Source organism: Gossypium raimondii, chromosome 11, assembly GCF_025698545.1.
Source record: "Gossypium raimondii isolate GPD5lz chromosome 11, ASM2569854v1, whole genome shotgun sequence".
In the NCBI taxonomy this organism is placed as follows: domain Eukaryota; kingdom Viridiplantae; phylum Streptophyta; class Magnoliopsida; order Malvales; family Malvaceae; genus Gossypium; species Gossypium raimondii.
Genome location: NC_068575.1, coordinates 2,987,870 through 3,011,167, shown reverse-complemented (window position 1 = coordinate 3,011,167; position 23,298 = coordinate 2,987,870). Strand labels below are relative to the sequence as shown.

Genomic DNA, 23,298 nt, shown 5'->3' with positions numbered 1-23,298 from the left:
GCTGCATTATGACATGTTTAATAAGCCATGTTAAATCATTGAGTAAATTACATTACCATGGTCGTTCTTATTTGATCATTTCACTGTTAATTGGTCACAATTAAATATTGGTATTATGGGTTCATTATAGATTTAGTTTCTTTCTATTATATTTTCTTAAATGTGAATTTTAGATTATGAGACATTTTTGTTAAATAATTTCACGATATATACATCTAAATATTTTTACAACTTTTTGTACATTTAAGAAAAGACACGAAAGATGCCGAGATATAAATGCTGCATTATGACATGTTTAATAAGCCATGTTAAATTATTGAGTAAATTACATTACCATGGTCGTTCTTATTTGATCACTCCAAAAAAAAAAATTGATTAAATTGATCATTTCATTGTTAATTGGTCACAAAATGCTAACATTGTATTTCTACGTTAGTCACTTTAAAATTAAGGTAAACTACCCATTAGTCACTCTAAATAAAAATCATTCCCATTTTGGTCACCTAAAACCAATATGTGAAAATACACTATTAGTTTTTCCTGTTACCATTTAACCGTGGAGTGACCAATTTGATCAATTTCTTTTCTAAAGTGACCAAATGAACAAATTTTTTTTTTGAAATAACCAAAAACGAACCACTATTTAGAGTAATTAACCCTAAATTATTTGATAAAATTAAGGAAAAATTTACCTTTGGCCTAAAAATATACATTTCAAAAAGCTGAGAATTAGAAATAATCCACAACGAAAACGCATAAAACAGGGACTTTCCACAGAATTTGACCAAAAAAAATTAACACTCAAACACTAGAATATTAATTATAAATATTTAACTTAAGAAGAAAAACAGAAATTAGAATTACATATGTAATATTTACAAACAATCTTGAAATAATATGTACATAATTTTTTATGCCACAAACAAAATTTTAACACCAAATAAATAAGTTCTAGAGCAAGGGAAAAAGGGAAGAATTACATATCTGTAGTCTGTACTGTGTTTACATTTTCCAGGTCTTGGGAACTAACAGCATATCCTTCTACTGTTACACAAGCATCAAAGAACCAAAAGCTTCATTAACTTACAATGCAGTGAAAAGAAGAAACTAACAGTTGTATTGTTATGTAAAGAAGACAAATCCCGACTTTGAGATGAATATTAAGGATATTGATAGGTGGTTCAAGAGACTCTTGATACAATCTATCACGATAATGCATTTTATTGTTTGATCATGTTCGAAAGACTGCAACAAGTTTCTCTAACTCAAGGACACCTTTTCTGTACAAAATACTTGAAACCCGAATCTAAGAAAAGTATAAAAGCAAAAAATTTCCTAGGGCCATTTACCTATGGTAATTAGATGAACACAATAAAAGTATCATGAGGCTTTTGTATTAGAAGTCAGATTGCATTTTGCCCCTTCTACTAAAAAAAAGGCAAAATAGTCCTTGTACGTTAAATTAAAGAGCAAGTCAGTTCTTTCTGTTAAAAATTTTATCCATTTGTACTGTTAAAAACTGGCATAGTTGATGGAATAACCAGACAGTGGCAAGAGGCATGCCACGTGTACCTCATACTGATGTACAGAGACAGTTTTTAATAATTGAAATGGATGAAAATTTTAATAGAATGACCAGTTAGTTTTTTTATCTAACATACAAGGTCTAATTTGCTCATTTTTTGAGTAGAAGGGGCAAAATGCAATTCAACTTCTAGTATAGGGGCCTCCATGGTACTTTTACCTATAAACACAGAGAATAGCTACCATAAATCGATGTATAAACTAGAATGGAAAACAAAATGTTCAACTCATCTAATGAAATATGTGATGACTGCATCATTTTATGTAAACTTTACCTTAAATCATTGGAAGTCAAAGAACATTAGCAGTCAGGAACCGGTGATTAGCAACAGCTTCTGCTATTGGCCGTTTTCGAAAGTCGGGATTCAGCATTGCCTGCAATGAGATGAAAATTTGTTAGAGCCAAATTGCGAATAAAGACAAAAGGTAACGTGGCTGTGAACCCCCTCCATGTAAAAGAACCCATATCATATATACTAGCCTGTCAAAAGTTCAATAAAATTAAGACATTTACACCAGGTACTATCTGGTTATTAATCTCCTCTACTTGCTAACACCTTCCTTGACCATGTTTTAGGCAAATTAACATTCCTACTGGTCATAAGAAAGATGAAAATATGTAATAGAACTTCCATATTGCAACTTACCTGAAGTAGTTCCCAACCAGCAGCATCACCCAGATCTAGAAATTTGACAGCTTCTAACAACCGGTCATCTGCCAAACAATACCTGCACAGAACAAGTGAAACAAAGGATAAAACTTGAACACTGATTCTACTAGCTGGCTAAAATGAAAATTTGAAACCCGTTTCCAATTTCTCACAAGATAAATCAAGTAAATGAGAGATAGTCATTTTATATTCCTTCAAAGGTGTCCAATAGAACCTACACGTAGCAGAAACTTCTAAACTTTTACTTCAGAAAAATTAGAAAAGGAAAGTGCAACCAATTTTCGCGTGTAAATAAAAAAAAAAGTTCTTTCAACTTTTATATGTGACAGCTTCCTGTTTCAAGTCATTGAGGAGATCAGTTTTTACGGGTTATAGAACTTTCGAAGGCTGTCAACAATATATTAGGTAAAAGTACCATAAAAACTCCCGTACTATAAGTCAGATTGCATTTTACCCCCCTTTACTCGAAAACTGGGGAAATTAATCCTTATACACTAAATCAAAGAGTAAATTGGTTTTATTAAAAACTAGTTCCTATATGTTAGCATGAGGTACATGTGGCACATCACATGTAATTGTCTGGTTATTTCGTCAACTTCGCCAGTTTTTAACAGTAGAAATTGATGAAATTTTCAACAGAAAGAATCAGTTCGCTATTTAATCTAACATATAAGGACTAAATTACCCATTTTTTAAAAAATGAGGCAAAATGCATTTTGACTCCTAGTACGGGGGCTTCCACGGTAGTTTTACCCAATATATTACATATAGGCACTAAACTCTGCATTGTCCTATAAACTGGATTGTATTATGATCATATGATTAAAAAAAAGGAACAATATGCCCCTCAGTACAATCAGTACTTGTTTTGAAGATTCGAAAGGCTTACTCTCTTGTAGCCATGACATCAAGTTTGAAAGTGCTTTCCAAAAGCCGCTAGCAATACATGAAACCACAATTAGTTTGGTCAGAGAATTGCTCTTCTCTTTGGGGAAGGATGCTTACGTACAATGGGCCAAACCAAAACATTTTAAAAGGAAATGCTGATATAGTTGCTTACTTGCAAAGAAAAGCCATCCATGATCCCTGCTTCACAAAATGGAACAAAAGCCAAGTATGCAAAAAGAAGACCTGCTTCGTATCTGTCTAGAGACAACAAAAGAATTAATTTCTGGTATAAACAGCCAATAAGGAGTCGCTAGAAATCAAAACATTACATGTCATCCGCAATTCCGAAGGATCTTCTCTCCATAGGTGTAAATGCACCGGCAGATGATGCCCTTCTCCAAAGATCCTCTGAGAATGTGCTAGGACCTTCTTCCAACGATGAAAAGCTATAAAGCAAAATGCCATATCATTGGATATGAATAATACTATGTTGAAAAATTAGAGCAGTTCCAAGCAATATTTAAAGGTGTGTTTCCCTTTTTTTCGGAGAATACTCTAATTAGCAAAAAAGGGAACCAAGATGTATTTCTATATCTTTTAAATAGATGATATTATACATGCTCAAATAAAGGATCCTTAACCTTATTCTCAACAAGATTGGTATCCTTTTTGCACCCTTCAGCAGTGTCATCTTATAGCTTTTCGGTCAAACAGCCAATCATTGTGATATCATGCAAAAGGGGCTTAATCTAAAATATTCAAAATTTCTATAAAAACTAAGTCCCTTCTGTCATTATATCACTTCTGGTAGCACACAATGATTTTGCGATGGCCATCTAGAAGAAAAGCTAAACAACAACATAGCAGTACCTGATGTCAACAGAAAAGGCTAGATCTCGAAGCTTTGGAACCAAATAAACGGCATCTCTTTCTACTATTGTACTGCCATCATTCAGTGACAAGGTTGATTAAACTTCGAAGTGAACAGAGTAAACTGATTGTCTTTTAAGGAGGACAAACAAATCCAGACTTCAAAAGAAAATAGTCAAAAAATAAAAACATATACTTGAGTATAACAGAAGCCGGTCCAAGACTCTGGTGTAATCTTTCATGATTATGCATGTAGGCTAAACCATTCATAGCACCCTGAAATAACCTAATGACAAAGTATGTTCTGCGCTTAAACGCTTGCTCTTGCTCAAAAGGATTCCAAGGCTTTTCTTGTAGAGAACGGGCTCTCGATATTTTCTCACTAGTTGCTTTTGCAAAGTCAGCCGCACTATATTTACCATTGTCACGGAAGGCTAGCCACTGTACAGAACAAAGCTACTTCATTTGTAAAGTTACTTAAAACAAAAAGCAACTTGACTACTCACATATAGTTGATATGAAATGACAGACCTGCTCTCCTGTTTTTGTCTCAAATCCACCAAGAAGTAATAGAAGATTCTTACTTATACCTTCGGAACTGCTCTGTTAAAAAGGTGCATAATCAAGATAAATCAGTACCATTCTTTTGTAATTATCAAAAGAAACACAAATTTACTTTTGTAATTGGTTGAAATTTATTGTTGCACTTCATTTTACCTGGAGGAAAGCATGGGCATTGAGTTCATTGGCCGCCATCATATCAGCCTCAATACCAGCAGCTCGTTGTCCCGGATAAACCTTCATAGCCAATGGTTTTTGTAAAGTAAATAAAAATAACTAAATGGTTAACAACACCAAATGTAGTCTAAGAGCCTAATTTGTGACTTGGTTTAGATTGCATTTTCTTTCTTTGCGGTTCTTTGTAATGGTAGATGAGCTAATACTAGAGAAAATTTAGTAGACAAGCTCAACCTCCAATCATTTAAACTCCACGTAATTATACCATGGTACATTAATTCAAAAGCAACTCCCTGCAACAAGTTATTGACATCCTTTCTTTCTATTTGAAACTGGAGAATCCTAATAACTTGGCCCAGCAAAATTTTACCTATGAAGAACTCTAAAGCGTAATCAGGATTGAAATTTAAAATAGATGTTAACTATGTAACATACTTACATTTTTCTTCTACGTCGTGAAAATGTGGATGTTAAAATAGGTGATTATTGAGGAAAATATATAAATAATATCACCTTAAAGATCACTGGTGTGCCTTTAAATGGACCCTGAGCTATTCTTCCTTCATAAAGCCTGCAGATGGACTGCCATGAATAACATCAGTAGGAAGATGGAAAAGAGTCTGCAAGTTTCATCAACGGTAGCAAACATATTTATAGCTTATTTGTGTCGATGTGCATGCATGTATCCATGGAAATGCACCTGATTTTTACACTCCCTTCTCCAACATCTTGAACTCTCAATTGCCCCAAATCTCCAGATGAAAATTCAAGATCAGCCCCTGACTGGAACCCTGAATAGCTGGAAAATAAAAAATTAAACCATTTTCCATGTCATATTTCAATAAGATTTGTATCCAAATCCAAAATTTAACAAGAAAGTACTAATAACACTTTCCAGTTGCAGATTCAAAACCTCATTTAGTCCCCGAAAAATACAAAAGGGAAATAAATAAAGAAAGAATATACTTTTAAGAATGAGCAGAGCTTAAAGTTCCTTTACTATATACCTGCCATATACATCATACATGCAAGGTTAATTAACAAATATATCTAACACAATGAGGTTCACACTTCAGATAAGTAACTGGTTTTTCCAATCAAAGAACAGTAACAATCACAATAATCAAACGTTTCCCTTACCTTATTGTTTCCCAACATTTCCTCGGCATTCGACTGAAAAGTTATGTACCAACATCCACGAAACATTGACCTTTTTTTTCTACTCTTATAGAATATTATAACTTTCTAAGCAACCTAACTAAAGAGTTGTTCGCAAACAAAATTAGATAAAAGATAGCACATTCATCCAAAATTCTTTGCTCAGAATTCTACAATTGGTATTTTTCATGTCCATTTCACGGTCCATGTTCAGGATTTGTAGCTGCCCCTCCCAACGATGTCATCTCCAAGGTTTGAACATGCATTCTCAAGGTGAGAATGCTATGTGCCTCACCACTGCACTCAAGACTTAGTTACTAATAAACCCCAACTTGTCATACCTCAAACAAAATTAACATTTATCATTTTTCCCATACTTTCTTGGAAAAAACACACACATACACACACAAAGTCCAAAATTTTCTATTCTTTTGTTGTCTTTTTTTAGTTTCCAAGAAAATATAACCCATTGACTAATGCTTAAACATTTTAAGTACCTAAAAATGATCAAATAACAGAACCCCAAAACACTAAACATCCACACCCAAATGCCTGAAAATTACAGAATGAGAAAACCGAATTTACCTAGTAACATTCATGAAACCATAGCTACCAATTAGTCTCCCAACTTCGAATGAGTCAGGACTGGTAATAAGACTCGCTGTACAGAGTGAACTCGACCGAATTCGACTACTCACCCAGGTGCTCAATCGCGGTTTTTTCGAAAGGAAAAAACTGGGTTTTTTAGAAAGGGAAAAAGGAAGAGAAGTAGAACAAGAGAAGAAGCAATGGGGTGTGGTAAAGATCATGGCTTGTTGGGTTTTCACCTTATTAAAGACTCTTCTTTTTAACTGAAAAAAAAGTCTGTACAAAGAAAGAGGTAATGAACCTGGAAATGGCGGGGCAAAACGATAAGATTCTCTTTTTTTTCTTTGTTTTTTTGGGGTTAACATTCAACCATATTACTCATGTTTTTAAAAAAATATTTTTTTGTTAAAAAAAGGTTAATATAACTTTTAGTCCCTAAACTTATCAATCAAGTCCACTTTGATACTTATATTTTTTTGTCGACTTTTGTAACTGATCTTGACAATTAGGTCTATTTTGGTTCTTTGAATTTGACAAATATAAAAGTTTGATGATGTGACATTCTTTAATATCATTAAATCTAGACAGATTTCAAGTTCAAGGACAAGGACAATGACAAAGGGGTGGCAGGGCTCTAACCCCAAAAATGTGAAATTTATGACCCTTTAAATTTTATAAAATTTTAAGTTAGTAAATGGTAAAATTGTACTTTAACCTTCGAAAATAATAAAATTGTGGTTTAGTTTAGCTTTCATAAAAATATACAATTTAATTCTAGCCTACTCAAAAAAATTTCTAGTTTCACCCCTGTACGGGGAACTAGTTGTCAAACTTTGGTACTAAAATAGACCTAATTGTCAAATTTAAAGACTAAAAGTTATATTGTCGAATAAGATAATTTTGATTTTGTTTGTGATTTTACTACCTATACAACTATAAATAAAAGGAAGGTGGCGTTCCTTATATGACACATGTCTAATAATTTTTTAATATGAGAAGATAATAACTAAATTTCAATTCTAATTCCTCTAGTTTCTATGGTTAAATTTCAGTTTTGATCCTTATATATCACTCAAATTTTGAGAAGATAATTGCTAAATTTCAATTCTAATCATTCAAATTTTATGGTTAAATATTAGTTTTGATCCCTATATTTCAGTCAAATCTATAACCCTACCCTAAGGCCTTCCTTACATGACATAATTTTTTTGGACATGACAAGATAATGGCTAAATTTCAATTCTAATCCTCTAATGTTTATGGTTAAATTTCAATTTAATCCTTATAGTTTATTCATATTTGAGATTTAATCTTTGTACTTTACTTTTAACATAATTTGGTACTTCCACTTTTATAATATCATTAGTTAATCTATATACTTTATTTTGATTAAAATGTTAATGTGGATTTTTAAAATTGTCAATACTATTAAAATTCTCTATTAAATTCAAGTAAATTACAATTAGAGGTGTTCATGGGCCGGGCGGCCCGGCCCGACGGCCCGTCCAAAATATGAGTTTGGGCAAAAAAACGATGCCATTTAGAAAATGGGCCGGGCCTCGGGCACCACTTTTTTTGCCCTACCCGAATATTTAATAAATATATTTTTTTATTTTTAAAATACTTTTTTTATTTTTTATTTTTAAAATAATTTTTTGGTGTTTATTAAAAAAATGGGCAGGGCCGGGCTCGAGCTTAGAAATTTTTTCCCGAGCCGGGCCTGGACAAAATTTCAGGCCCATATTTCGGGTCAGGCCGGGCCCGACCCTGGCCTAGGACGCGGGCCAAAAATTTTTTGGGCCCGGCCCGGCCCATGAACACCTCTAATTACAATGTCATTTTTTGTTACATGGATACCAATTGAGTATTTCTTTTTTCAAATTTCAAAATGTTACACCAACAATTTACTAGAAGAATTTTAATGGTGTTTACAAATGAACCTAAATTTTCAAATTCGAAAAGTAGAAGGACAAAATTCCCAAAAATAAAAGTATGAAAATTAAATTCTAAATTTACTGAAGAGTACAAAAACTTTGAGGATATTGTAACATTTAATTTTTACTCTATAATTTAGCAAATAAATAAATAATTAACCCAACACGAAGCGTGAGTAGAAACCATACTAGTTTTCATATAATAACCTCCTTTGGATGGCAAAATACATTATTTTGTTCTTATTTAAAATAATATTAGAATATCACTAGCTTTGAAAAGCAATAGATTAATGTTTTCAGGTAAACTATAATCAAAGTTATTAAACTATTAATAAGTTTTTGTTTTGATTACTCGACATCAAAAGTTATAAAATGATCATTGAATTATTTGAAACTTTTCATTTACTAATAGTTTAGTAACTTTTAAGTATAATTTACCCTTATTTTAATTACATTGTTGTAATTTCCAATTTATACTTTCAAAATTTGCATCCATAACCAAGCAAAGAAGAATTGTATTTCAATATTTCTAAAAAACCCACTTGATCCTGTTAAAGAATATATAAGAATATGTAAAAATAAAATAAATTATTAGGGTATATAAATATATGGAAAAAATACAAATATAAATATATAAAATTTTATCTTATATAGCTAAATAAATTAACCCAAAACAATATTCAAAATTATTTTCTTTATCAAGTATTTAGTGTAATGGTAAGTTACATTACATTTCTAAGGGGAGACGTTAGTTTGAACATTGGAGTCAATATTGTTGGGAGAGATAATCACGAACCTTAAACATGGACCATAAAATAAACTTGAAAAAAATATTTTTCTTTGCTTTTATTTTTAGATATTCTCCATGTTCGTTTTATGATTTATTGTTGGAACTGTTTTTTGGTTCGTGGGAATGACCCCACGTTTTGTTGCCCACTACTTTCACACATTTATTTGTGTGATAGTGGGATATGTAGTTGGCGATTTTTGATAAAGAACCACTACTATAAATACCAACTAAGCTTAAGGTCCCTAAACATTGAAAAATCAAAAAAATAAAAATATTCCATCTAGTGAGGCTTTGGAGTGCTTAAACGACTTTGACGATTTTCAATTTTTCGCGCAGTTAAATTTGACGTCCTTGTTAGTGGCTTGACGTGCTCGTCAATGGTGTCACAACATTTGGATTTTGGCATTTAATTCAGACAATGACTAGAGATATTCACGTTCGATCTTTTTCGCTGCTCTATATTGTAAATCATTATTTATGCTAACATTTATGTATGAAGTTTGTGGTTCCTCCAACAATATCATCTCTAAGGTTCAAACCTACGTCTCATTTTAAAAATACAGTGTACCTTCCCATTACCCAATACTTACTGATATTATTTTTCTTTAATAATATAATTTATCTCAACTAACCTCAATTTAAATTTTAATCACATTACATATGTGTCACACTAAGCCAACTTCTCAATCTTTAATTAAGAGATCCCATGCAATAGGTATTGCTTTTATATTAGGTATAGGTTATAATCCATATTATAATTGTTTATGATATTAACTAATTAAATATATAATTATTATATTTAGTTAATATAATTTAATAAAATGAGTAACTATATAATAGAAAAAATATTATTTGGTAGATTATTGACATTTTTATTATATATTAAATATAAATATAAATTTATTATTATTTAATCAAAATGTAATTATAATTTTATTATTTAATACAAATATAATTTTAATAATTTGAAGTTTTTATTATATATACACATATTTTAATCTAATGACTTTTAAGACCATTTTAATCTTATTACTATCTAAAATTTTCAAAATTAACATGTTAATAAATATGCTAAGCTGGCAAAATTGATCCAAAGTATTAACAATATTAATTATTAGATTAAAATTTTTGGAGAGATATCTATTTACACGGTGTAAAACTAACATGTTTTTACGTTTTCATAACTTTTCTATGATTGATATTTTAATAATTCAACCGTTAAGTTTATCAATATAATTGTATTTGTCATGCATGTAAAATTTGAATCGATCTAATATTTCTATCATATCGATCTAAAATATTGTTTATATTAATATATATTTAATTGTTGAAAGTTTTGCTTTACATAAAACAAATAGCTAAAATAAATTTCTTTACTCCAAACTTGACCTGCATGATCTTCATAAATGAAACATGAAATATAACAGTTGGATTTTTAAATGTCAATAATTGAAAAAGTTACAAAAGAGTTTTAAATGGTGTTAGTTTTACTCAGATAAGTGGATCCTTCCTGAAATTTTAAATAAAAAGTAAGAAAATTTAATTTTATGGAAATTAAATCTTAAACTTTACCAAAATACAAGAATACACCACATATTTTGACATTTTAGAAAGACTAACTATGGTTTAGTCCATCTACTATGCTAAACTTAGAGATTTAATCTCTATTTTTAAATTGTCATTATTTGATCATTTACTTTTATAATGTTATATTGATATATCTAAATTAATAACATTGTTGTTTGTTATCGTTTAAGTGATTATGTGAATTTTCTTTATTGATATTCTATTATACAATTAAGGTTATATGAAAATCCGATCAACTATGTTCAATTAATAATAAATTTACATATTGATCGAATCTTAAATTTAATTTTAAAAAAGAATCTATGGCATCACTTTAAAGACAATAACCAATGCTTTTTACAAGCATCAAAAGAGATTAAGTCTAAAACCATATAAGCATGAAGGAAGTGTGAGGTAAGTGGTTGAGGCACCACATAAGCATGTCCCAACAATTACGTAATTAACAATGTTTCCCTTTATAACACCACTTGAAAAAATTCCCATGAAAAATTTACTCATCTCATCACCCCTAAATGACCATCAAGCTGATGGCAACTCACACAATACTCACAATGTTTGCTCTCCTAATGGCAGCACACTTCAAATCAATATCTTCAACAAACCTTCCACCAAAGGACGACCAAGATCTCCGTCTAGCCATGGAAGAGATGCAAAAAGCCAATTACTTCACCTTTGTAATGTTGCTCAACATGTTGCCCCTCGACCCAAAGTTCCTTGCTAACGTAACTTTTTTAATGCCCAATGATCGGATGTTGTCAAAAACGGTAATACCAGAGAACGCGGTTTCCAACTTCTTGCATCGTCATTCAATCCCTTCACCGTTAATTTTCGAGCATCTTTTATATATCCCGACGGGTTCGATTCTTCCCAGTTTAATGCCAGAGTACTTGATGAATGTCTCGAATGGCGGTGGTCGAAGAAGTTTCGTCCTCAATAATGTTAAAATCATTAGCCCGAATATATGTACTATCGGATCGTCCATCCGGTGCCATGGTATCGATGGGGTGTTAAACCCCGAAAGTAATATATCTCTACATACTTGCTCTAACACCATGGTTCCTGTACCACCACCACCTTCTTCGGTGGCCCCACCACCTCTATTGCCACCACCACCTCCATCACCAGTCCCATTTTTTTCTTCCCCTGAAGATGATTTTCCAGTGCCTGCCCCATTACCTGCTGATAGTAGCCAACATATTTCTGGGTCTTCAAAGTTATCATTAGGTAGAAAAGTGTTGAAATCAATGGCTACCATTTTGGTACCTCTAATGATTGGTGTTTCCATTTGAAAAGTTGATAAGTATTTGGTGAAATTGTTGGCAATAGTTTTAAGATTAAATGTTTGAAAATTAATGCATATGTATGTGAGCAATATTCTAGTAAACCTTATTTCAATTTATTGTGTATTTTTTTACAATAACTTGTATGAGTTATCTCGAGTTAGTAGAGGAACTAATTGAACATATATAATTAGAGCTCAAATAATTTGTAATTAAGTTTGGCTCTCCACTTATTAATTACAACTTATTTAATTACGAGTTATTCCATTATAGTATGTGGCTAAACTCTCCATTATTAAATATCATTATGAAACCTACTTATTAAGTGTTCATCCAATAACCTTGTCATAAGTATGTTATCCTCATGGGATATCATTAATCTCTTTGGGACAAATTTTTTTTCTCAATATGATCATTTTTATCTCATGGTTTCTATTACATCTTCCGATATGAAAAGTCAATTATTAACACATAGTAATTAAATAATTTGTCTTATGTCAAATGACCCATGATCACGTTCCTTTTTATCAACCATGTAATATCAATTGGAAGATACTATTGACCCTTATAGGGTTACAATTCTACTATTATGGAATGATACTACATCATGCAAAAGTCGTATACCCAACGTACGAGCTTTCGGTTCCTTATCTATTTGACTTAAACTTTTATTACATTAAAGTATATGTGTCATGCATATATAGTCCATCATTCACTCAGGATTAAGGTATGCCACACTATTAATGTCACAAGTGAATAAATTCATAAATGGATTCAAGATAAATTCAAATCAGATTCTATCTGATGTATTGTTAGTCCAGGCAAAGACATCTATGTCTCTATCTTCTGGGAGTCATTCGCTTCGATGTCCAAGACAAAGCATCTCCCTAATTGGATTTGATAGACGTTACAATAATTTTTCAATCGATTTTCTCAATGCCCGATTAGATTACGGGTTGTTTAGATTATTTACTAATATAAGTTATCTTATCACATTATGATCCGACCACATAATACAACTTAGTATTCGTTAAATATTAGATAATCAATGAGCCAATATTTGCTTACATTTTACTTTACGTGCAAAAACTATTGAGAACAAATACAAATGATTTAATGTAGAATGGAATTTTATTTAAACCAAGTTGTTCAAAAAATTACAAATATAAAATGACGAATATACTAAACATAGGGCACTTAATCCTAATGTCATGGGCCGCAGTTCAAAGCCTGTGACCATCGCACCAAATGCATCCAATGGAAGTCTATTGATTAGATGGGGATCATTTGGCCCAGGAGAACTGGCCCGATTCAAAGAGCTATTAGAGAAGCCTGTCAGATTGAAGCCTGGTTGGTTCGATAAGGAAGAAATGGGCTAATATGGTAACTAATCTAGAAGATAGAGGGGATCATATCTTGTAAATATTAGATTAGATTTGATAAGGCTTATCTTGTAAATCCCTAAAATTAAGGGATATGGTTAAATCTCATCCGTCGATGCAAATGTATCTTGACCGTCAGTTTTGGGGGAGCTCAACTATAAATAGAGAGCCTCCCCCTCATTTGTACTCATTCCATTGTATTCTAAATTCTTAAGAGTAATAGAGTTCTGAGAGCATTTACTCAAACACATTGTGTGCATTCTTTTCTGTGGCTTTCTGTTGTTCTTTGGTTTAGCTTCTTTTGGCATAAATCGCTTCCGCTCTTCAATTGGTGTCTTGGAGGAGTTATTAAAGAATCCTCACTTGAGTTAAGCCTGACTTAGGCGAGTTTGGACGAACGGATCGCCTAAGGCCACACGGTTCGAGATACGAAAACTCTAGCCCTGTGACACTAACACATACACCTCAATGATCAAAATTAGATGAAGTGCAACTATAGGAAGAACTTACACCTCTACTGGGTAGCCACCACATGACACCCAAGCACCCAGTAGAGGAAACCAATCTAAAGTCTTAGATAACAAGGGCTATAGAAGGAAGTTATCAAATACATTATTACTGTAAGTTTCAAAATTTTTATGCTTAATTGGAAAATATTTGACTTGAGTGTCATAGTGCACATTTAAGAAAAATCTTTGATATCTTCTAACTAGTGTTTACCTTACAAGTTTGTTGGCCACTGATATGAAAGCTTGAACTAAAGAGATCCTCACCACCCAGGAAGCCTCCTAACTAGGAGAATCCCACCAATGGATCATCTCTAAATGAGTTTTTACCTACAAAGAACTCCACCAAAGGAGCATCACTAAAGGAGTCCTCACTTTGGAGAACTCCACCTAAAGAAACACTACTAAAAGAGTCTTCACTAAAGAGACTTTTGTCATCATAAGGACCACCACCAAAATATGTCATCACCTAGAAAAGTCCCACTAAATATACAACATCCCCTAGTCCTACACCACCACAAAACTCACATTATAGTGAACTTCATCGAGGGGATCTCTACCAGTATGAAGACCTTTATAAGATCAAGACCTCTCTAAATAGCACATTGTTTACCATGGTCATTATAGTCTTTACATAACGATCAACGATAAGGCATCGATCCATCATGGTACAATGGTCCTCGTACTAAGGCCACATTGATCACCAAGGTGAACCACTCTTACTGGTCCCTTCCACCTCGAGCACCATGGTGACTCATGCCTAATAGCCCCTTCCAACTTGGTCATCACGACCTCTTCACCTCAATAACCCATGTCAAAAAGCTCATTCTCCCTTTATAACAAGACCACCATGATCACCATGAGCATTGTGGCTCCTTTGCCTCTTAAGCCTATTTCTAAATATCCCCTTTGCACCCATTTGCTGTGGCTACCATCATTACCATAAAACCAATTCACCTTGGTGATGCCTACCCACTATGATCATTGTCAACCTGCATACACTACTAAGGCCTTCTAGTCTAATATCTATCATTGTTGTGGTTTAAGAATATTTAAATGAGTGGCTTATCTTTGAATTTAATTTCAAAGAATTTAGAGGTAAGACAATGACTAGAGCTCTAGTATTGATTAGCCATGCATGTTAGACTATTAGGAAAGTAGGTGTCAAGTTGTGTTTCAAAATAAAGAGTTTAAACCAAGTAACAAGAAAAATTCAGAAGGCAATAACCATATTGGAAATGGAGGAAGAAGGTTGATAGGTAAGAGGTTTGTGATGGAACTATGGTCAACATTGGAAGTGGATTGGGTGGAGGTGAACTATATTAAAGCTTATAATGAGAAAAATAAAATTATCGGGATACAAATGGTGATAAGGAATTGGAAGTACACTTATTAGTGTCATTTTTGAAAGGTATACGTTCAAAAGAGCTTGAAAGCAAAAGCTATATGTGAAGAAATAGCTCTAGCGAATCAAAAGTGCAAAAAAGTGATTGTTGAGACACAAAATGCTATGGTACACTCACCAATCATACGAGGAGGGTAAGTGAGCACATTGGCAAATGACCCAATATTGAATAGCAAGTATGCATAAAAAGTTTAAAAACTTATATTTTTGAAAGGTAAACCTGAAATCTAACTTGTTTGGGAATTGGGTAGAAGATGAATATGTCAAATTTCATTAATCAACCTCTATCATATTTCGTGAATATCTTGAATAAGGATAACCTTCTCGCACCTAAATAAACAATAACTTTATTAGTTACGAAATACTGAGAGTCATGAGTGAATAATCATATACTAGGTCATAAGATGTAAGTTGTACTTGTTTGAATGATGTACATGTGTTGAATATTCTTTGCAATATAGTATATGCCTATGACTATTTTGTTAGAATAAAATTATAATAAAAAACCATTGAAGGTTCCTCCCATTTCAGTCTCACCCCTTTAAAGCATATAAACAAAACAAAAAAGAAATTGAATATTTCCATTCTACTTTCACCACGAAACCTTCGCTTTTTCTCTTTCAACGCTTTCCTTTCCCTTTCTTTTTCCTTTCCTTCCATATTCTCATTGCTATAAAACCCATCATTTCTATCATTAGCAAGAAAAAAAAAAAAAAAAACCAGACCCATTTTTTATTTTTAATTTTTTTCTGCTTGAAATTTCTCTCTCTGATAACCCCAAATCCTCAAGTGTCTTGTAGAGAGAGAGAGAAAAAACAGAAACACAAAAACAAAAAAGAAAGGGGAAAAAATTCTAAATTCAGTATCCATTTTAATCGACAATTTAAAAGGATGGGTCAAGCTTTTCGCAAGCTCTTCGATACCTTTTTCGGTAACTCAGAGATGAGGGTATTTTCAATCTCTCTTTATTTCTTTTGTTTTGTTGATAATTGGCCATTTGCATCTCGTTTAGTTATATTAACTGAAAGTTGATCATCGTTAGGGTTCTTTTTTCTTGTACCCTATATAGTTTGGTTTTATAATTAATGTGGAGTTGAAGAAAAGTTCTTGACATGGATATTATAGGGTAGTTTTGCTGAAGATCTTATATCCCATTAAATTCAGCTAGATGTCTGTGAATTTAGCTATATCTTTTCAGTGAATTCTGTTAATAGATACGGGTCAACCTCTAATGTAGAAATACGTGATTGTATTAAGATTTTTGTTGCATAGAACAAATTTTCACTTTTGGGTGTTTTGAGGAATGTGTTTGTATCATATTGAGTACCGTTGTCTGTTGCATCGAAAATTCAATCTTTTGTTTTGTTCAATGAAATGGAAGTGGGAAATGCAGGTGTTTTCTGTCATTGATTGAGTTGTATGCTGCAGGTATTTTCTTTTATCATGTTGGTTGTAGAAAAGAAAATGAATCCCAAATGTGTTCACACTTTAGTATTTGTTATAGCTTGCTCTTTCTTGAATGAGATAAATGAAAAACACGACTATTGTATAATGTCCTCCTAAGTTATGTTGAGAAGTTGAGTAACCTGATTTACCTTTGTTATCTTTTACTCTTGGTAAGGCTCAACATCTATTTGCTAATGTTCAGAACATAGATATTTGCTCTTGATTTCGAGTTCTATTATAATAGGATGTACATTCAATAATGTAGAACTAGAATGTTCGAAATTGGCAGACCTTTTCATTTGTCGAGACCTCATATGCATCAAATTATGGTTTAAGTTTTTCTTTTTGGGGCAAAAGTCTTCTTGTGAAGCAAAATATTCTACTTAATGTTGTCTCTTTTCCCCTTTAACTATCTAGTTTGATATTGTTATAAGAAATAATAAGCTTTGTTGATTAGTTGTCATCATTAGTGCATCAAATCTTTCTTGGCAGTTCCTTGCCATGGAAGATGATAAGAATCCTGTTACACTAGTATTCTAGCCAATGCAAAGGGAACATGTTATTCTAACGTAGCTTTTAGGTGGCTGTCTTATCTGGAAATTGCTCAGTAAAGCATTTATTTTTGAATTTATTCCTGAATTAGTTATCTTATTCGTCTGTATCTGTGCAACATGAACTTATGCTAAATGTACAATGATATCGTATAGGATTTGATGCATTCCTGAAAAGGTTTGTAATGTCTTTATATGGTTCATGCATTGTCCTATGTTTATTTTGTGGTTGAATAATATGTTAATATGTTGTTACTACGGGGCAATATATAATAGAATGCTTAGTTGATATTTTGCATTGTCATTAGACTATGTTGGAAAATTTAGAAATAGTAAATAATGCTATGAACCTGCGAATGATTGAAGTCGAAAAGTTGCTTAATTTACTTGTTTGTTGAGTTTAGGTGCCATGCTAGATATTCATTGATGAATCAAACATATATATGAATTATAATGCTGATCAGTTTAAATATGTATTGACCATATTTTGTTTTTAACTCTGGAGATAATGTTTTGATATGAGTTCACCCTAGAAATTAGAGTCCTGAGAATCATTGAAGTCAAAATGTGACTTAATTTACACATTTGTTGAAATTAGGTTCTATGGTAGATATCATAGAAGGACCAATAGAGATGAGTTATAATTCTGATCAGTTTATATTTGTATTATCCGTTTTTCCCCTAACTTGAGAGATACTGTTTTGATATGAGTTCACCTTAGAAACTAGGATCCAAGCCAGTGCACTTTTGACATATTAGTACATTGACTCAGATTTCTGAATTTAGGTAGTAGCATAATTCGCATGTCTTACTCTTTTCTGTACCACATCTGGGCATTGCTATCATTTATCTCAGTCTATTATTGAAGGTTCTTCTACTTTATGTTTACTCTTGCAATTAGATACCAGTGCAGTTCACCTTTTATTTTTTATAAAAAAAATCACTTTATATTCTCCTTTCTCGTTGTGATTTTCTGGAGCTGGTTCAGGTCGTGATGCTTGGCCTTGATGCAGCTGGAAAAACAACTATATTGTACAAGTTGCACATTGGAGAAGTTTTATCTACTGTCCCCACTATTGGTAGGCAACTTAGTCTATAATAACTTGATTTTAGAAACGGTTAACTATATGATTGAGACTCTTGTATTTTGCTGTTCTTTCTTTTCCTTCTTTTTTTTTTTTTTTTTCCTTTGGGTCCTCACTGGGGCTTTTGTATTCTGTTGTTTGACACATTCTCAGTCCTAATGTTCACTAAAATTGGCATGCAAGGTTCCACTTCAGGAAGGACTAAAACCATAACGCTAAAAGTAATTCACTTTTTTTTCTCAAAATGCTACATCAAATCTGAATAGAACTAGCAAACCTGTCAGAGTTGACTAGTGGGCCCTTATGATAAGATTATTTTTCCTAGTTGGCCAAATCACTATTCAAGGGACTGTATTGTTTAAGGAAATATTAATTCAGTAATAAATTATCATTCTAATTGTTCTGTTGTCTTGCATTGCTGATGAGTTTAGACTCACTTCAAGTCTTCAATAACAAGTATTAACTGATTTTATAAAGTTCCCTGACCGTGTCATGCACCTGCTTTGTACAGCAATGTGGTTGTTGTTTGGGATAGAGAAACCGTGCTTCTCTAGTCTTCATCCCTATAGGTGTTTTGTGAGCAAAGTAGTTGAGTTTTGTGAACTCTGATTCAGTGTGTATTAGATATATCATTGATTAGATTTTTTTTGTTTAATTTATTTTCCTTCTATATTCGTCTGAATCAATTTTTTTCCTCAAAATTTACTTTTAACATAGATCATTGATTAGTGTTATGGCCCATTTTTCTATTCCTCATATAATCTTTGGTTGAAATTTTGGCTTTAAATTGGATTTATTAACTTTTTTCCTTGAGGTGGATAGACAAGTTGATATGAGTAATGAGTTCTTATTGATGTCTCCTTCAGGATTCAATGTGGAGAAAGTTCAATATAAGAATGTGATGTTTACAGTTTGGGATGTTGGTGGACAAGAGAAACTAAGGCCACTCTGGAGGCACTACTTTAATAACACAGATGGATTGGTGATAATTAGCGCTCTCTCTCTCCTCTTAAAAAAATGGAATACATTTTCACCCTCCAATTGTTCTTCTGATTGTTTTGTTAATTTGTCAAAACAGAAAGATTTTATTTGTTAAAGTGATTTTACTCCGTTCTTCACTACTGATTGAAAAGATAAGCCATTCATCTCTCTCTAATACATATTTCTGTTCAGATCTACGTTGTTGATTCCTTGGACCGAGAGAGGATTGGGAAAGCTAAAAATGAATTTCAGGTTGTAAATTTAAAAGGTACACAAACTTGTTAAGCATTTGGGCTTAACATTTGTCTAATTTTCTCTTTATGTTCTTTCAGACTATTATCAATGATCCATTTATGCTCAACAGTGTCATCTTGGTGTTCGCCAACAAACAGGACATGGTATGTTTTGTGTAGTTGTTTTGGACCTGTGTTTTTCTGTATACATTGCAAAGTGCATGTGTTATCTGCTAGATGAGTTATTCAGAACAAAAGCATGCAATTTTTAGTAGTCTGACATAACAATCTTTTGCTTATTTTACTTTCTCACATGTAATGGAAAAGTGAACTGTTGAGAACAAGAAATGCAATGTTGCTTAATCTGACATAACAGTCTTTTGGTTATTTTCCTCATGCAATGTTGCAAAAGATTAATAGCAGCAAAGAAACTGACACTTTAATAGCATGTATGATTTTAACACATGGATAGCATTAGTAATGTTGCATATTTTTATGTGCATAGAATTCGAACTTACTTATGCTCTGTGCTCTTCAATATAGTTTAACATGTCTGCTTATCATAGTGATTTACATCTTACCTTTGAAGATCTATGAACAAAACCTTACCTCATTGTTCAATATTGATAAAATGTGGCTCTTGTATATAGCTGCATGTTTGATGACTTCATTCACTGTATGAACTGTAAATCCTTGAACCAAGGGTCCTTATCAAAGTTCCCCTTGCTCTCTCATTCCCCTTAACATTTTTCTACTTGAAGAAGGCGTCATTTTACCATTGTCTAAAAACTGTGATTGCCTCAAAATTGATCATCTTTGGCATAATATGGAAAAAGCATGTGAAAGTGCAGCATGGCTGCTTTAATTCCTTGGACTAAACAATAAACACTATTGTAGTGTTGCTTTTTGGTTGGATGAAATGATGACACACGAGTCTTCTAGAGTTCTCTGCTAGAAAGAAGCAGCATATATATGTGGACCAGGTTGTTGTGAGAGTATCATTACTTCTGTTTGATTAAATTTTGACCTGTTTGGTTTTTGTGATCATTGCCTAGAACAATGTTACATTTTCGTAAATAGTATCAAGATATTCATGTGATCTTAGCATGTGTTTTATCCTGTTAGAGACCTGTATCAATACTATTTGCCCTCGTATTTTGTAGCATTTGCTGGTTGTAACATGAATTTCTAGTTAGATTGTCTCAACTGTATCAATGGCTTTCTCTTTCCTTGTGTACTTTTTGGTATAATATGTACATCCAAGGTAAAATGAGATCTAGGTTGCGTGGGAGATTGTTGCCCTCTTAAATGTGCTTTTATCCTAATAAATTTGGTTAAACAATGGATTTGGCGGAGTTGGAATTCCCCTATGGCAATCAATGCTTAGCGAATGGATAACCAAAATACATATAGAAACATTTTATTGTAGTTCTGTTTTTGGGAGAAAGTAAAATCCGTGAAGCTAGATTGTAGGCTAACGCTGAAGTTCGTTTTGCTTCCTGGCTTAAAATTTAATGGCTCTTTTGTATGGATATCATGATGTTATTCTGCGTTCTCACATCACTAGTTATGATGTAATGTGGAGATCGAATGTGTAATACTGAGCATCAATATCTGATCCTTTTAGCATTCATCATTCCGTTAAGCTTGATTTCGTGACAGATGAAAAGGGCTAGTTTTTCTTACCTCTTCTCCCATTTTGCTTTGGCTGAATAATCGAGATGAAAACTGCAGTCTTGCATGCGTATTTTTTCGAGCTTGCTAGTTGAACTAAATCAACCATTATTTGCTTTTCCTTGTACAAAAATGTTTATCTGATTTTGTGTTTCTTTCAGTTTATCTGATTTTGTGTTTCTCTTTCAGTTTATCTGATTTTGTGTTTCTCTTTCCAGAAAGGAGCAATGACTCCAATGGAAGTATGTGAAGGATTAGGCCTTTTTGATCTGAAGAACCGAAAATGGCACATACAAGGTACTTGTGCACTTAGAGGTGATGGTCTCTATGAAGGCTTGGACTGGTTAGCCAGTACGCTCAAGGCAATGAGAGCTGCTGGATATTCATCGATAGGTTCATCATCATTCTCATAAACACAGGTTCCAACCCCTTCTCTCTCCCATTAAAACGGAGCTCGAAAACAAGAAAATAATTCTTAACAACTTCATTCCTAGATACATCATCATCATTGAAGCTTGTAAGCCGTGTTTAAATCGCTAGGAAGTTTGATGTTGTAATCGAAGTTTTTTTTTTTTTTTTTTTAATTTTTTATCGGTTTAGTCTAAAAGCTGATGAAAGTCTAGTTGGGGGGGGGGGTGTTTCCCCTTGCATCTTATATGGCACTTAGATGAGTGAGTTTCTACCAATGTGCATATTGAAAAAGGCAGGTATTACATCAAATGAATTTCATTTGCTTACCAGGGATATTTAGATTGACCCATAAGACTCACATAAAGTGGAAAATGATTGTCATTTTGAGATTTCTTTTGTTTTTTCAATCAAGAATTTGAGGTTGCAATTCTTGGTTTCTGGAATTTTCGTAGGATACGATTATCGCCTTTTAAAGATGATTGTATGAACTATGCTAATCGTATGTAAAGTAGAATTATTACACATTATATCAGGTCAGCCCTGCTTGCTATATTTAAAAATTCATAATGGGTAAATTTGACTCTTTTGTAAGGTTGAAGTGGACTTTATCTAAAAAATTAAGGTTAAATTGATAAAATAAAAATGAAAATGTGATTTTAAGGATTAAATTTGTTATTATTCCTTAAATCTTTTATTAAATTAAATTTCATGCTTATTTAATGCATTTTGACAAAATGAAAATTAAAGTGATTTCTCTATATCCTATTTGGAATTTGTACTAATAAAAAGGCTTAAGATTTTTTATTAAAGAATTGTTTGTGAATTGATATGATTATATATATATATATGAAATCATAAAATCATTGATTTCAATTATTTTTGTTTTTCAAATACACCTCAAATTTATTTATAAATTTCCAATTTTATGTCTAAAAAAGAACAGAAAAACATGGGTGTAGGTGTTGCTAATTAAAATTGATGAATGAATTGTCATGTTTTCATAAAAGGCAACATCAAATATTATTTTCATAAATGAATGAATGAATTATTTTAAAGAAATATTACAAAATAGAAACATCAAATATTTTCATAAATTTTAGATAATTAATTTATGGAAATTATATCTAAAATCATTATTATTAGGTATCAGTGCTATTAAACAATGAGATTCTAATTGAAAATTTGCTCATATAAATATGATGTATTAGACTATCCTTCTTATCATAACCTATTCTTCCTTTTAAAACTAAAATGGCTGTTAAAATAGAGTGGTTGTTGATTTTCATGATTATATCTATGTTACTCATGAATCATGATTTCTGAAGCACGAAAATTTGATAGAAAGGTTTTGACACTCAAAATATCCAATCCTCTTCATGATCATTCTGCCATTAAAAAAATGTCATCATGAAGAAAGAAACTCCGGGAGGGACCAAATCCTCTTCATAACTCTAATCCTCCGCTAGCACCTAGTGGTTTTAATATCATTGTGAAGAGAGAAACTCCGAGATGTCCAAATCCTCTTCATAATTCTAA

General features: G+C 32.4%; 3 protein-coding genes across 7 annotated transcripts; 2 read left to right on the top strand and 1 right to left on the bottom strand.

The window, feature by feature from the left end:
* Positions 1-835: 835 nt before the first annotated feature.
* Positions 836-6,851, bottom strand: LOC105761532 (uncharacterized). 5 transcript variants are annotated; one of them, XR_008191176.1, is made up of 14 exons: positions 6,495-6,851; positions 5,452-5,550; positions 5,265-5,322; positions 4,731-4,811; positions 4,545-4,616; positions 4,210-4,454; positions 4,014-4,085; positions 3,473-3,589; positions 3,316-3,397; positions 3,145-3,191; positions 2,232-2,313; positions 1,860-1,959; positions 1,350-1,744; positions 836-1,044 (listed from the first exon to the last, which is right to left on the bottom strand). XR_008191176.1 is itself a non-coding variant. In XM_012579375.2 (13 exons), the coding sequence occupies exons 1-12, from the start codon at positions 6,716-6,718 to the stop codon at positions 1,876-1,878; spliced, it is 1,263 nt and encodes a 420-aa protein (XP_012434829.2). In that variant the 5' UTR covers positions 6,719-6,851; the 3' UTR covers positions 836-1,044; positions 1,860-1,875. The 5 variants fall into 5 exon arrangements, 2 of the variants coding, with proteins under 2 accessions (XP_012434829.2, XP_052480246.1); XR_008191177.1 differs by having other exon boundaries at positions 836-1,041; XM_012579375.2 differs by lacking the exon at positions 1,350-1,744.
* Positions 6,852-11,327: 4,476 nt separating this feature from the next.
* Positions 11,328-12,124, top strand: LOC105761535 (FAS1 domain-containing protein SELMODRAFT_448915-like). Its single transcript, XM_052623116.1, has one exon. The coding sequence runs from the start codon at positions 11,336-11,338 to the stop codon at positions 12,095-12,097; it is 762 nt and encodes a 253-aa protein (XP_052479076.1). The 5' UTR covers positions 11,328-11,335; the 3' UTR covers positions 12,098-12,124.
* A 3,817-nt stretch (positions 12,125-15,941) lies between these two features.
* LOC105761536 (uncharacterized) lies at positions 15,942-22,189 on the top strand. The gene is made up of 6 exons (XM_012579379.2): positions 15,942-16,329; positions 18,367-18,457; positions 19,330-19,445; positions 19,637-19,696; positions 19,777-19,842; positions 21,570-22,189. Exons 1-6 carry the CDS (start codon positions 16,273-16,275, stop codon positions 21,762-21,764), a joined length of 585 nt encoding a protein of 194 aa, XP_012434833.1. The 5' UTR covers positions 15,942-16,272; the 3' UTR covers positions 21,765-22,189.
* Positions 22,190-23,298: the final 1,109 nt, after the last annotated feature.

What these genes read in the sequence shown, in the direction of transcription:
- LOC105761532 (XM_012579375.2), bottom strand. Translation starts at nt 6,718, where the DNA reads ATGATCTTTACCACACCCCATTGCTTCTTCTCTTGTTCTACTTCTCTT. An exon ending in GCCTTTTCTGTTGACATCAG is followed by an intron (nt 3,590 to 4,013) that starts GTACTGCTATGT and finishes TTTGCTTTATAG; the next exon opens with CTTTTCATCGTTGGAAGAAG. An exon ending in GATGTCATGGCTACAAGAGA is followed by an intron (nt 2,314 to 3,144) that starts GTAAGCCTTTCG and finishes TGTTCTGTGCAG; the next exon opens with GTATTGTTTGGCAGATGACC.
- LOC105761535 (XM_052623116.1), top strand. Translation starts at nt 11,336, where the DNA reads ATGGCAACTCACACAATACTCACAATGTTTGCTCTCCTAATGGCAGCA.
- LOC105761536 (XM_012579379.2), top strand. Translation starts at nt 16,273, where the DNA reads ATGGGTCAAGCTTTTCGCAAGCTCTTCGATACCTTTTTCGGTAACTCA. An exon ending in AAGCTAAAAATGAATTTCAG is followed by an intron (nt 19,697 to 19,776) that starts GTTGTAAATTTA and finishes ATGTTCTTTCAG; the next exon opens with ACTATTATCAATGATCCATT. An exon ending in TCGCCAACAAACAGGACATG is followed by an intron (nt 19,843 to 21,569) that starts GTATGTTTTGTG and finishes TTCTCTTTCCAG; the next exon opens with AAAGGAGCAATGACTCCAAT.